Source organism: Leopardus geoffroyi, chromosome D1, assembly GCF_018350155.1.
Source record: "Leopardus geoffroyi isolate Oge1 chromosome D1, O.geoffroyi_Oge1_pat1.0, whole genome shotgun sequence".
In the NCBI taxonomy this organism is placed as follows: Eukaryota; Metazoa; Chordata; class Mammalia; order Carnivora; family Felidae; genus Leopardus; species Leopardus geoffroyi.
The window spans coordinates 70,722,393-70,737,858 of record NC_059329.1 but is presented as its reverse complement, the minus strand read 5'-3'; the positions used below and the strand labels follow the sequence as shown (position 1 = coordinate 70,737,858).

The window sequence follows — 15,466 nt, the reverse complement described above, 5'->3', positions numbered from 1 at the left end:
GTTGTATGTTACATCCCCAGTATTATTATTTTTTTAATTTAATTTTTATTTTTTTAAAATTTACATCCAAATTAGCGTATAGTGCAACAATGATTTCAGGAGTAGATTCCTTAATGCCCCTTACCCATTTAGCCCATCCCCTCTCCCACAACCCCTCCAGTAACCCTCAGTTTGTTCTCCATATTTATGAGTCTCTTCTGTTTTGTCCCCCTCCCTGTTTTTATATTATTTTTATTTACCTTCCCTTAGGTTCATCTGTTTTGTCTCTTAAAGTCCTCAGATGAGTGAAGTCATCTGATGTTTGTCTTTCTCTAATTTCATTTAGCATAATACCCTCCAGTTCCATCCATGTAGTTGCAGATGGCAAGATTTCATTCTTTTTGATTACTGAGTAATACTCCATTGTGTGTGTATGTGTGTATATATACATACATATACATACATGTACATATACATACACGTATATATACATATACATATATACACACACACATACATACTTACATACCACATCTTCTTTATCCATTCATCCATCGATGGACATTTGGGCTCTTTCCAGACTTTGGCTATGACTGATAGTGCTGCTATAAACTTGGGGGTGCATGTGTCCCTTCAAAACAGCATACCTGTATCGCGTGGATAAATGCCTAGTAGTTCAATTGCTGGGTCGTAGGGTAGTTATATTTTTAGTTTTTTTGAGGAACCTCCATACTGTTTTCCAGAGTGGCTGCACCAGCTTGCATTCCCATATGTCATTCTTTCTTAATTTTATAAATGGTTAGGACAAGCCTTGCTGATGTGTTCATTCAATAAAAATTTCATTGAACGAATATTTGTGGCCAGTACTATGTGCTAGGAACTGTATAAGTGCTGGCAAAACCTCACTGACCAAAGCAAAAAATTCTCATGGAGCTGACTCTTGTAAAGAATTTCTCGGGTATTTTTCCTGTTTATAAATTTTATAACCATCTTGTGGTTCTGTCAAGTTCATTGGTAAACTCAATAGGTTTATTTATTTTAGATTGTATCATATAAAGGAAAATTGACATTTTGACAATTATGCCCCTGAACATAGAATGCTTTTCACTTCAGATATATCTCCCCCTGCCTTTGGCCAGCTGACCAGTTGCCTGCCTGCCTGACTGACTTCCTTTCCTTCCTTCCTTCCTTCCTTCCTTCCTTCCTTCCTTCCTTCCTTCCTTCCTTCCTTCCTTCCTTCCTTCCTTCCTTCCTTCCTTCCTTCCTTCCTTCCTTCCTTCCTTCCTTCCTTCCTTCCTTCCTTCCTTCCTTCCTTCCTTCCTTCCTTCCTTCCTTCCTTCCTTCCTTCCTTCCTTCCTTCCTTCCTTCCTTCCTTCCTTCCTTCCTTCCTTCCTTCCTTCCTTCCTTTTTACATGTTTATTTAGAGAGAGAATGAGAGAGAGGGTGTGTGTGTGTTTGTGCACGTGTGTTGTGTTTGTGTGTGTGGGTGTGGGCGGTGAGGGGACAGAGAGAGAATCCAAAGTAGACTGCACTGCACACTCAGCACAGAGCCAGACATGGGGGCTTGATTTCACAATTGTGAAATCATGACCTGAACCAAAATGAAGAGTTGGATGCTTAACTGATGGAGCCACCCAGGTGCTCTGGCCTTTATTTAAAGCTTTATAATTTCTTTCTATAAAGGTCTAGAATATATTTTATTAGATTTACTCCCAGTTACTGTATATTTACTGTTGCTATTATAAATGGCATCGTCTGTTTGGCTTAAGTTTTGTAATGGCTTGTGTACAGAAATGGCTTTTTTTGGGAGGGGGTTCTGGGGATCATTATATAGATTTTTGTATCCAAACACCTTGTAGAATTCTGTTGGCAATAATCTGTATCTTCTGTGGGGTTTTCTGTATTAATAAACATATCAAATAATTTTTTTTTTCAATTCTGTTTTTTCATATTGCATTGGCTAGGACTTTAAAATATAGTATTGAATAAATGTAATAAAATGAATAATAAATAATAAATATAAATAGTGGACATTATTTCTTGTTCTTGATTTTTAAAGTTTCACTGTTAAAAAAATATTTCTGCAGGTTTTTAGTTTCCTCTAGTCCCACTTGCTATGTATTTTTAAGATCAGGTGTGACATTTTCTCATGCTTTTCCTGTATCTGTTATGATCATGTTATTTTTCCTTTAATCTGTTCATGTGGTGAATTTGTAACTTTTCAAAAAAAAAAAAAGCCAATGTATCTTTCTGTTCTGGATTCATGGAATACATTCATAATGTGCATTCTTGTTTACATATTGTTTACATACTGTTGGATTCTGTTTGCTAATATTTTATTTATGGGCTTTTGGTTTTTTTTTTTTTTTTTTTTATGGTTTAGTGAAGTTGACCTGTAATTTTCATTTTACCTAATGTCCTTGTCTGATTTGGTATCTAGATTTTACAGGCCTCATGAATTGAGGAATATTTCCTCCTTTCGTTTTCTCTGAATCTGTGTACTACTGGAATTACCTGCTCCCTGAAAGTTTGGCGGAACTGGCTTTTACCACTTCTGGACCTGATTTTTGTATATGTGTAGCAAAGTTCTTTTCTTTCTTAATTTTTTCTTCTTATGGTCCTAGGACTCTTCAGGATTCCCCTCCCTCCCTTCCTTCCGAGTGTTGAGCGTGGTAGAGGGGGGGAGAGAGAGAGAGAGAGAGAGGGAGGGAGAGGGAGGGAGGGAGGGAGGGGACCCCAAGCAGGCTCCATGCTCAGCACAGAGCCCAATGTGGGGCTGAACCCCACCACCCTGGGATCATGACCTGCGCTGAAATTAGGATGCGCGACGCCCAACTGCCTGAGCCAGGTGCCCCAATTCAGGCATTCTAATTCTGTCCCAAGACAGGGGTTAGCTCAAATGAGAGTAGGGAGGTCTTACTGATAAGAAAACACAGGAAAGGAAGAACTTCAGGAATGAGTCGGAATTTGAATTAGAGACTAGACTTTGGGCCAGAAACAAGTTGGGGGTGGGCGGGAGGGAAAGGATCTATTTCTGAGATTTTGTTCAGTAACAAGGATCTCCTCCCACCAGGCTGAAGTGGGAATAGGTGGGCTAAAGTGGTCTTAGCAAGTTGACCACTCCCTGCTCCCTAGTCCCACTCACTCTGGAGTGATGAAACAAAGGTGCACCAACAGAACACAGGACTTGGCAGAAGTAGCAAACAGATTCGGGTTTAACCCCTACCTTCCTTCGGGACTTTAGATATTTTGGTACTTTTTGATCATCCTTCAGAGAGTAAGTATAAAGAATAAGGGACTTCAGTGCATCCTTACGGAGTTCCCTGCTCCATTCCACCACCTTTCCCCTAAGAGAAATGTATTGAGAAAATATAAAATTTACTCCCAATTAGCTAGCTCTTCTGTGCTAGTAGAAGGGGAGACTGTATTATGGACAGTCCCCAAAGGTTTAAAAGTATTGACCTGTATTTAGTTCTTTACAGTCAGTTTATCTTTTATCATTATGTTGCTTAAGTTACTACGAAGATTATTTTCAAGGTTTTCCCATATCTTATATCCTGTTTCTTTTCATAATTGCTTTTAGGATCTTGAAAAATAAATTTCGAAATAAATTATTTAGTATTTTTATTTTTGTCAATCCATACAGTTTTATGCAAACACAGTATATTTAGTGCCTTTCAGAAAAATTCCTTTCCTCTGCTTTTTACATAAGTTTTCCTGAAAGCACTAAAAAATTGATTAAGGCAAATCTCTGGGCCAACCTGGTTTCACTTTGAAGACTAAGTATGAATGAGTTTCTACAGGAAAAATTTTCCATTGCTTTTGTTTATAGATTGAAATTAGGGAAATGAACAAGTAAGTGAGTGTTGCTTAATGAAGCTCTTTTAAAATTTTTGACTTAAAAATTTTTTTTGACTTACTCTCCAGTTTCAGTGTCAGTTGACTTGACTTTAGGTAGAGAGCATGTGACTTTAGACAAGCATGCAATCATTCAAGGTATGCTGCTGCTTAAGAAAAAGACTTTAAAAAATGTGTTAGAACATGGGGAAAAAAAAGATCTTGCTCTCTTGTGGTTTCACAGGGTGCCAGAGGTCTGGTTGCTTGTATGTTTCACTCAATTGCTTTCTGTTCAATGAGTAGGATCACTACCGTGCCTCACAACTTTGCAGACTCACTGCAGAGGAAATAGCAAGAGGTAAAAATGACCTCAAATGAATGTGGCTTTTTTGTGGGATGGAGTGAGTAGACAGTGTGCTACAACTAAATAAATCAATTATGCAGGAAGATCTTTACTTAACTCATCTTTATATTCTTTTCACACTGTGACTACCCCTGCCCCTATCATTTCTTGTTCTTTAAACATTTGTAAAGTGATTAGTTTGTTGTATGTATGTAAATGATTACAGTTGAGTTGTCTAGAATTTTATAATCTTATTATCATTTCTCTAGTAAGCTCTTTCTTTTCCTCTTTTGGGCTGACAGCTTGCTTACTGTGAGTACCTTAAGGTAAGAGATCTTAGACTCAGTATGTGTTGAATGGAACTAACTTCCTTTATCTCATCATGTTGGGTTCTCTTGCATCTGTTTTTGCTAGTTTATCCTGCAAGTTTCTATTGTTTTGGTTGTGTAACCATTTTGTACTTGGAAAAATAAAACTTATTTGTATTTTTCTACCATAAGTCTTGGGTAGCATCATGACCTTTTGTCAGTTTAGTATTGAGTATGAGATATTTTGATAACACTTTAAAGGGGAAGGAGAAATCATTACGTATGGTGAACTTGTAGTTTTTGTGCTCTCAGAAGGTGGAAGGGAGTCTGGATAGTTTTATATCTGTGTTTATTGCAATGCCGGTGATACATACCTAGGAAACACTCCTTTGCCTGCTGGCCAGCTTATTACCAGTGTCAAGGTTGACTGAGATGTGTGGGGAAGATTTGAGGTCTGGACATTTTACTCCATAAATACAGACAAAATAGAGGCAATACATTTATTTTGTTTTCCGAAGGTAGCTCTCAGTGTAATGTAGTGGTTTTGGGCACCTAATCAAGCCAGATTGCTTGGAATCAGTCTCTACCACTTACTGCCTGTGGCTTTGAGCAAGTTACTGAACCTCTTATGTCTCCTTTTCCTCACCTGTAAGATGGAGACAAATAATAAGTACTTACTACCTAATGGACTTCTTGTGAGGTTTCAGTGAACTAATGTAAGCAAAATACTTAGTGCCTGGCACATGATAAACTCTGTAGAGGTATTGTTGCCAAATCAATACATGTGACTCAATGTGTATCTGATGTATGTGTCCCTGAAGGAGTTTGAAATGTAAAACTTAATTTTTCTGCAAGTCTGATCTGCAGTGACTTTTGAATAGCCTCAAAAGTGGGGACTGAAAGAATCAATAAAATGTCTGTATTTCGGTTGTCTTTACTGTACACTGTCTGCCTTCCTCAGGAAATATTTCTTTTGCCTTAGCTGTTCCATGGCCTGGCCGAGTCTGGCTCTTTTGTGATGACCACAGCAGGGAAGCTTGTCCTGGGAGACTGGGTGAGAGTCCCATTGGTTAGGCACAGGAATACTGCCGTGGAACAAGGCGTTTGCTTCTAAGGGCACCTACCTGAACAGATGCCATTTCATCCCTGGGCACTGTAGTGTTAAAAGAGTGAACGTCCAAAAATAGGATTTATTACGATAGTGATTCATTCATTCAACAAATATTTCTCTAGGGTTTATGTGCATGGCCTTAAGGAGTTTGCAGAGACAGGGTTTTCCTGTTCTAAAGTAGAGTGTTAGTCCTAACTGAAGGGGAAGAACATGAAAATGATTTTGCTCTTCCTGCTGTCTCTAAAAATGGACTGATTCTCCTTTATGTATTTATTTGTTTACTTTTGAGAGAGAGAGGGCGCAAGTGAGGGGAGGGGGAGAGAAGCGGGGCTCGTGGTCTCCCTACACAGGGCTCGAACTCACGAACTGTGAGCTCATGACCTGAGCCAAACTCAGATAGATGCTTAACTACTGAGCCTCCCAGGCGCTCTGTCCTGATTCTCTTTTAGAAGTGTAGTTGATGATTGCTCTCTTCATACATTTGAAAGCTTGGGTATGATTTGTTTTGTGGAGGAAGGTCAAAAGGAAAAACTGGTAAGTTCTCTCACCTCTGAATTTCTTGTTGATAAAATGACTACGTTTCTTAGAACTAAAGAAATGCCTGGGGCGCCTGGGTGGCGCAGTCGGTTAAGCGTCCGACTTCAGCCAGGTCACGATCTCGCGGTCCGTGAGTTCGAGCCCCGCGTCAGGCTCTGGGCTGATGGCTCAGAGCCTGGAGCCTGTTTCCGATTCTGTGTCTCCCTCTCTCTCTGCCCCTCCCCCGTTCATGCTCTGTCTCTCTCTGTCCCAAAAATAAATAAACGTTGAAAAAAAAAAAAAAAAAAAAAGAAATGCCCAGCGCATTTTGTTTCCCAAATAATTTAGTGAAATGTCAATATGAATTTATTCATGTTGGCTCTAAAATATTTTATTAATAAAGATAGTCTGCATCTGTACAGGTCTGTCTTGCATTTTGTAAATAAATTTGTTCCTGGCAAGATGTATGAATAATTTTTGAATTGTATTTCCCCACTGACGTAGAGGATTACAAGCTGTGGCACTGCTCAAGTGACACCTGCACCCCAGAACTGTGAAGGTAGCAGTGTCAGTTGGTAGTGCATCCACATCTCTGCTTCCACGGTTCATTTTTTCTTAAACTCACCCTAGCATTTATCACTCAGAAACTGTAATATCTTATCCATTCCGAGACATTAATAAACTTTTTAAAATGTTTCTTTATTTTTGAGAGACAGCCAGAGCGAGAGCGGGCACAAATGTGTGAGTGGGGGAGGGACAGAGAGAGGGAGAGAGAATCCCAAGCAGGCTCAGCACTATCAGCACAGAGCCCGACGTGGGGTTCGATCTATCAACCGTGAGATCATGATCTGAGCTGAGATCTAGAGTCGGACGTGTAACTGACTCACCCATCCAGGCACCCTGAGACATTACAAAATTCGTATTTTAATGTCTTTGTAGATAGGATGCATCTTCCAATTGATGGCATCCTAGAGTCAACAAAAGATGGGCTTTGTTTTCTTGCCTCTGGTTTGACCATGAGTATATACCCGGAGGGCAAGAACTGTTACTCAGTTTATTTTTGTTATCTCCAATGTCTGACTTGCATTTAGAAGCCCACTTTTGCTGAATTGCAGTGTAGCAGTTTTTAGGGTCATCTCACTTAAGTGTTGATTGAAATGAGAGTTTCTTCAGAACACTTCTGCAGGAGGAGGCAAATATTTAAGAGGAGGGCCTGGTAAATGTTAATAAGTAGTTCACGATGACTTCTACTTTCCCCTCCTGCATCCATTCTGTCTTTCTCCCGTGGTTGATTGTCTTGCTTCATACTGACGCCTACCTCAGTGACAAAGTACTGGTACACTTTACCTGAATTTGTTGCTTTTAGCAGATTCCAGTGAAGTGAAAGACTAAGAATGTTATGTTTTTATTTATGATATAGTATTATCTTGTGAGTATCCTTTGAATATTGCACTGTGCCAAAGTCACTTCTCATTATGTAAATGAGGAAATGGGGAGTCCTTGTGTTTAGGGACATAATGTTTATTTTAGTCCATGGTGAAGAACGACCAAACTTCTGCACGTAAGTTTCTGCTTTAGAAGAATCTTCTTCTGAACTATTTTTTGTTACTTTTATTGGTTTGAGATTATCGTATTTATAAGTAGCTCTGTGATTATGAGACTTGGGGCTTTCACACCTTTATCACTGTAAATCATCTGATTTGCTTGAAAGGTAGTGTAGGTCTAGCCTCCCTTTATCTTGCCCCTGAGTACCTTAATTATCAGTCTTGCAAAATCTAGATGTAATCTTAGTGCTAGAAGAAACTGCTTAGCGGCCCTAGTTTTCCATAGCTTTTATATGTAGGTGATTAGAAAACTGAGACCTTAATTACTATTTTTCTGGAAATGATTTTCATGTAAATTTTTTAAAAATAGACTTTATTTGAGAAAAGTTTTAGGGGTGCGTGGATTAAACGTCTGTCTCTTGATTTTGGCTCAGGTCATAATCTCAGGGTTTGTGATTTTGAGCCCCACTTGGGGCTCTGCACTGACAATGTGGAGCCTGCCTGGGATTCTCTCTCTCTCTCTCTCTCTCTGCACCTCTCTCTCCCCCTCTCTTTCTGCCCCTCCCCTGCTCGCTCTCTCAAAAAAATAAAAAATTTTAAAAAAAGTTTTGGTTTACAGAAAAATTGAGAAGATAAAACAAAGTTTCCATATACCCAGCACCTGGTTTCTCTATTATTAACTTCTTAAATTATATGGTATGTTTTTTAAAAACTAATGAACCAATATTGATACTTTATTATTAACCGAAGTTAATACTTTATTCAGGTTTCCATAGTTCTTACCTAATAATCTGTTTTCTGTTCTGTGGTCCCATCAGGATACTGCATTACATTTCATTGTCATGTTTCCTTAGATTCCTCTTCGCTGACTTCCTTTCTTTTTGGTGACCTTGACCATTTTGAAGAGAACTTAGCAAGTATTTTTGTAGAATGCCCCTCTATTGGAATTTGTCTGATGTTTTTCTTATGACCAGACTGGGGTTTTGGGTTTTGGGGGGAGGAAGACACAGGTGGAAAGTGCCATGCTTATCACATCACATCAAGGGTGTGCACTGTCAACACGATTCTTGACTCTTGATGTTGACCATAGTTGTCTGGCTGAGGATAGTGTGTGTGTGGTTTCTCTGCTCTAAAGCTACTAGTCTTCTTCCCCTTGTGTTCCACGTTCTTCGGAAGGAAGTCATTGTGTGTAGCCTGCACTGAAGGAGTGGGGAGGCTGTGTAATTTTGAACAAACATATTTAGATGGCAGAACAGATTGAAAATGTACCTGGAGTTAGTGAAATTTTTGTTTTCAACAAAACCATTGCTGTTTAACCTGCATTCAGAGATTTGGTTTGGCAACAGTTTTCTTTCTCAGTGTTGCAACCTGCACAATTGCGTGGCAGCTACTAGCTGTTCCTCTTTACCTACCTTTTGTGCCATCTATCTATCTGATAATTATTATTTTTGAGAAAATAAAATGAAAGTGAAATGTGGGAGATCATTAGTCAAACTGCTGAATAAAACTTGTTAATATTTTGATCTTCATCGGCTGCTTTTCACCACTTAAAAATATTATTTCTAAAATCAAGTGCTTGGTTGATATGTAAATTATGATTAGAGACCAGAACAGTTTAGGACCCAAAATGATCAAGGGAAAGCACCTTGTCGGAAACCCCCATGACAATAGCCTCTCCTTGTAGTTCCCATTTGTGTGTTTCAATTATAAGGCCTATGTTAAAATTAGATCAGAATTTCCATTGTAGACCCTCAATTTCATAGTTGTGTAACTGCCATATGAACTTGATTGTAAACAAAGGTCTGTAATGATGGGCCTTACTTGAGCAATTAAGGGGAGAAATTGTGAGGACAGGATTTGATTCTGAAGGTGAGTTTAACATTTTTTCTTACGATTTTCCAAATTTCACAATGAATGAGGCTGTATTGTTTTATAATTAAAAAACAACTAAAAATAATACAGTTAGTTATGAATTCTTGACTTTATCATATTTTTTGACTACTTTCCCCAAAGTTAGAACCATTTAAATCCATTTACTTTCTTTCACTTTTTGTGTTTTTGTTGACCAACTGAATCTTTCTAGTCCAGAGAATGAAAACTTACTTCATGTGTCTATGTATACCTTTTTGCAATAGATTGTAACGCTGCTACTATGAAGGCAGCTCAGTTTTTCAGTTCTACTAGCTTATGAATAGAAAAACTACTCTGTTTTTTCACTCACTTGTAAAATGAGTAAAATGCACACAAAAAATTATTAGGGAGAAGGAAGGAGTTCATATTTTATAGATGAGTGTATTAGTTTCCTAGGTCTGCTATAACAAATTAGCACAAGTTTGGTAGCTTTAGACAATAGAAATGTATTCGCTCACGGTTTGGGGGCCCAAAACCTTGAAGTCAAGTTGTCAGCAGAGTTAGTTTCCCTCTGGAGGCTCTGAGTGATAATCCCGTTCCATGCCTCTCTCCCAGCTTGCAGTGATTCTTGGCAGCCCTTGTTGTACTTGGCTGTGTGGACACATTACTCCAGTCTCTGTCTCTGCTTTCACGTGGCCTTCCGTTCTGGGTCTTGTCTGTTTGCGTCTCAGATCTTCTACTCTTTTCTCTTATAAAGATGCAAGGATTTGATTTAAATCCAGGATGACCGCATCTGTACATCCTTAACTTAATTGTATCTGCAAAGACCCTATTTCTAAATAAGGTCCCATTCACAGGTACTGGGGTGTTAGGAGTTAGGAGTTAGTCTTTTTTTGAGTGCCACAGTTCAGCCCACTACAGTGAGTAAACCTTTTCTTGAATCTGCAAGTAAGCGCTGTAAAAGTACTTTTACTAAACAGAGTAATAGTTTTAGTAGCTGACTTAAGTACATACAAATGTGATTCAGAATTTAGTTGCGTATTTATTTTCTCTTCGTGTGGTTTGTGATTGATGTGGCATTCTTGTACTGTGAAATTAGGCTGTGCACATATAGACAAGCTATAATTTGGGATGTTTAAATGGTGTGAGTAAAGTCTTAAATTCTGTGGACACATGCCATTTAGCTCTTGACTTTTTAAATCTACATATTTGGGTATTTTTGTAAGACGAATGTATGGTTCCTTTTGATAGGAACCATGTTTGTCTCCACTTAAAAGAGTTTAAATTTATCCAGTGATCTAGTCTGATTTAAATTTGTGTGCCGCACGGAGGGATTTCATAGAAGCCAAGAATTGCTGGGTGGATAAATGAGGTTAAATAATCAGAAGTAAGAAGGGTAGTCCTTGGTGTGAATAGACAGAACCACTTTCTGAGAAGTGCTGGCCCAGCCTCCTGGCTTGTGGTTTGGAGGAAACCTCTGGTGAGAACATTCTCTCCTTCTCTCCCACTTTGAAATGGAAGCCATGAGAAATTTAGTTCTTATTGTTACTAGGAGAAGAGGTTCAATAAGGCCTTTTATGGGGTGCCTGGGTGGCGCAGTCGGTTAAGCGTCCGACTTCAGCCAGGTCACGATCTCGCGGTCCGTGAGTTCGAGCCCCGCGTCGGGCTCTGGGCTGATGGCTCAGAGCCTGGAGCCTGTTTCCGATTCTGTGTCTCCCTCTCTCTCTGCCCCTCCCCCGTTCATGCTCTGTCTCTCTCTGTCCCAAAAATAAATAAATGTTGAAAAAAAAAAAATTAAAAAAAAAAAAAATAAGGCCTTTTTTTTTTTTTTTTTAAAGTTCACCTGTGCTATAGACCCATGGCTATAGTATTTGGTAATGTCAGTTTTAAAAACAAGCCCCATCCCCCATCCATTCTTGATCCGCATAGGTCTGTTCTGTTTTGTAGCACTTGTTTCAAAAATTGTCATCTTTATTCTGCTTGCTTATGTATTGTCACCCTTACTAAGATGTGAGCTCCACAAGCACCAGGGCCGTATCAGTTTCATTCTCTCTCAGGACTGTACCCCAGCTCCTGAGTAGTAAGTACTTATCAAATATTTGTTGAATGAATGACCTTGATATACCGTGGATACTTTTGAAATCCATACATAGAGACTTATCTCATTCTTTCAGTGGCACTTTTCTATAATGGATCTACCATAATTCATTTAACATTTCCTGTTAACGGACTTTTAGGTTGTTAATAGTTTTTCACAATAACAAAGCTCGTTGAACATTTTGCCTGGGTGTACATATATCTTTGGTAGTTCACAATGTTAATATCCTTCATTTGTACCTATGTTTCTATAAAATAATTAAGCATATTTAAAAATGTATTATTTAAGGGCATCTGGGTGGCTCTGTCAATTAAGTGTCCGACTCTTGATTTCGGCTCAGGTCATGATCTCCTGGTTCGTGAGATTGAGCCCCGTGTCAGGCTCTGGGCTGACAGCATGGAGTCTGCTTGAGATTCTCTCTCTCCTCTCTCTCTGCCCCTCCCTGCTCCCGCGTGTGCGCACTCTCTCTCTCACTCTCTCAAAATAAATAAGTAAACTTAAATTATTTCAGTAATACATTTTTTAGGTATAATTGACCAACATTTTTCTAAATATGTATAAAGTGCTTCCCCTCCCCCCCCGAATCAATAGAAATCTTTTGTCACAACATCTTAAAGGGCATCATAAGCACCATGTACCTACACACTGCTTTGATTACGTCTGTGGGATGGTTCTTGGCTAATCCCTATGGATTAGAAGTATCAGAAGAATTCTGTCTGTTGCATAGCAAGAGTGGGAAAGGAAGGCAACAGCCAGTATAGAGTAAGATTAGAGCATCAAACTCAGCAGTGGTTTTCATTTTATTTAGAATGAAACCCAAAGTCGTTACCATGGCCTACAGGCTCTGACTGCCTCCATTCATGTACTGTTCTCCCTGTCGTTGATTCTGTCATAGCCACGCTGCCCTCCTTGCTGCTGCTCAGCCATGTCACCCATACTCTCACGTCACTGCCTTTAACGTGATGTTCTCTCTGCCTGCAGTGATCTTTCTCCACATAGCAGCGTGGCTGATTCTCTCCACTGACCTTGGATTTTGTCCTCAAATGTCACATTGCAGGCAAAGTCCTCCCTGGCCCTCAATATCGCATTCTCCTTGCTAGCTTCTGCTGCTGTCAGCCCCTTTATTTTCCTTTAGAGGTCATATGACCTTTGCTATATTATACATATTTATATGTTGACGGTCAGCCTTCCACAGAACTGCCACAGCCCCATGAGACCTGGATTCCGTCCTCAGCTCCTTAGACATTGTAGGTGCTCTGTTAGCATTTGTTAAAAGTTGAGTAGAACGTGGGCTGTGAAAATCACCAGCCACCTTTACCTCTAGTTGTGCTCCTACAGATCATTCATTCTGTGTTCTAGAAGAGATGAGAAATTAAGATGGGTTTTAGGATATTTGTATGTGGCAGTGGATTGAAGGGAAAGGAAATGAAAAGGGAAGTAACAGGCCAGGCTCTGGGCAGCAAAAGGAGTTGGTTAGTTACCTGCTTTATGGGGCAGTCTTTCCTTTCTAAGTTTGGAAAGGAAGAGAACCATTTTTTAAGTGCTTGCTTTGAGCTAAGCAGTGTACAGGGTATTTGACCGTGCCATTTAATCTCCACAGTAGCCCTTTCAAGTGAGAATCATTATGGTCATCTGATAGGTCAGGAAATTGAGATTTAAGATTTATTAAAGAGATTTAAATAACCTTCCCAAGATCTCATACCAGTCAAATGGGATATCCAGGCCTGACAGACTCCAAAATCCACATTCATTCCTACACTTAGTTTATAATACCTGAAGGGGGATTCTGTGTATATTAATAATTTACATTTCACATAGTGGCATAAAAATATTAGTAAATTTTTATGCATCTTATTTGACTCCTTGTAACAAACTTTTGAAAGTAGCTATAACTTCAACTTCCCAGGTAATAGTATTTTGTGTTAGTGATGTGCTTTGCTGCAAATTCTACAGCTAGAAAGTAGTGGGAGCTACGGCTGTAAGCAAACCTTCCTGGCTTAAAATCTGATATTCTTTCTATTTTATCATACACATAAAAACAAAGGAATTCTTTATATCATATACAAATTACATTTGACACAGTGTAGGAGCTAAACATGCCATAATAAAATTAGCTGGAGTCTTTTAAAAGATCATACAAAGCAAACTCCTCATTCACACTGAAAGTCAAGACAGAGGTTGACTCCTCCAGGAACACTTCTCTAGTTGTAGAGCTGGGACTATAATCAGGTGTTTTCACACTCTCATGCTCTGCTTTTATTGTTAAAGAGTTTGTGTTTAATATGTCTAGGTCTTTCCCCTTGATTCCCTCTTTCATTCACATATTTTGGATTTCAAAGCCTCCAGTAAATTTTCCCTCCCATCCGGTGTCTCCCAGCAACCAGGTTGGGTTCTTCCCACAGGTAATGGTATTTGTGTATCTTTCTTGTGTATCTTTCCAGAGATATTTTATGCACCATAAAGCAAATAGTTAACTATTTAACAACATATCTTGGAGATTACTCCACATTATTAGTATATGAAGTCATTCTTTTTTTAATGGCTGCATTCATATTGAGTGAGGGTTTTATAATTTAAGCAGTCATTTACTGAAGGACATTTAAGTTGCTTCCATTCTTTTAGATTAAAAAAAAATTCAATAATGAATAATCTTGTACATGTTGTTTCCTATGAACAGATGTATTGGTAAGATACATTTCCAGAAGTGAAATTGCTAGATCAAAAAGTGTGTGTGTGTGTGTGTGTGTGTGTGTGTGTGTGTGTGTAATGTTTTATGTTGCCATCCTTAGACCTTTATTCTTAATGTAGAAATGGAGTGTTTTCATTTTGAATGAAACTTTTAATTTTTTTTTCTATTTGGCAATAGCAGTTTATAATTTTAAAAGTAAGTTATTTTAAGAGTAACAAGATTTCTTTTTTAAACTGGTGGATGTTGCATGCTTTGATGTTAACGTGGCAGATTAAAGAAAGTGTAATGGAAGTGGTGTTGCTTTGGAGTCAGACCTGAATTTGGATCTCAGTTCTACCAACCTACTGACTTTGTGACCTCTGATAGGTCATTTAGCTGCTGAGCCTCAATGATCTCATCGGGAACAATACCAGCCTTACAGAGTTGTTGTGTAGAACTACTGTATTTCATTGATTCTAAGAGACATTTCCCCTGCATTCTGGTGTCTCTGACATTGAGAGGCTTCATAATCAAAGACATGCCATAGTTGATGTTTTTTTATTCTTTCTTGGCACATAAATTAATGTTGGTCTTAAATTTGATGGCATATTAGAATTGATGAAGTAGGTAGTAATTCACAAACTGGCACAAGTGAACTGTGCTAGGGTATGGTATAGGCAGAGCAAGTTCAGTGTGATGGGGAAAGTTCAGGGTTGAGGTAGACTGGTAGGAAGACTTTAAAATAACGGGGCTATAGGAAAAAATTTTGCAAATGATAGATCTTGTGAGGGATTTGTATCCAGAATATATAAGGAACTCTTACAGCGAACAGTAAAAAGGCAACCCAGTTTAAAAGTGGGCAAAGATTTGAGCAGACATTTGTCCAAAGAAGGTACACAAATGGACAATAAGCATGTGAAAAGATACTCAATATCCTGTTAGGGGAAATGCCAATGAAAACTGTAAGGAGGGGCACCTGGCTGACTCAGTCATTAGAGCACGTGACTCTTGATCTTGCAGTTGTAAGTTTGAGCCTCATGTTGGGTGTAGAGATTACTTAAAAAAAAAAAAAAAACTGTAAGGAGATATTACTGTACATCCACTAGGATGGCTAGAATTAAAAAGACACGTACATGTTCAGCAATAAGTATTGGTGAGGATACTGAGAAATTAGAACCCTCAAACACTGTTGATGGGAATGTAAAATGGCA

The 15,466-nt window shown here is 38.8% G+C and overlaps 1 protein-coding gene across 3 annotated transcripts in view; it reads left to right on the top strand.

Moving 5' to 3' along the window:
- RRAS2 (RAS related 2) overlaps positions 1-15,466 on the top strand; it is a 74,975-nt gene that overhangs the window by 32,883 nt on the left and 26,626 nt on the right. Inside the window, exon 1 of one of the 3 annotated variants that reach the window (XM_045484604.1) lies at positions 5,471-5,521. The exons of 1 other annotated variant lie outside the window; for it this stretch is intronic. In XM_045484604.1, the coding sequence (XP_045340560.1) occupies positions 5,486-5,521 (36 nt within the window). In that variant the 5' untranslated portion in view covers positions 5,471-5,485. Of the gene's footprint in view, positions 1-5,470; positions 5,522-7,636; positions 7,656-15,466 lie in introns of those variants that run through there. One more of the 3 variants, XM_045484607.1, reaches the window with a different exon arrangement.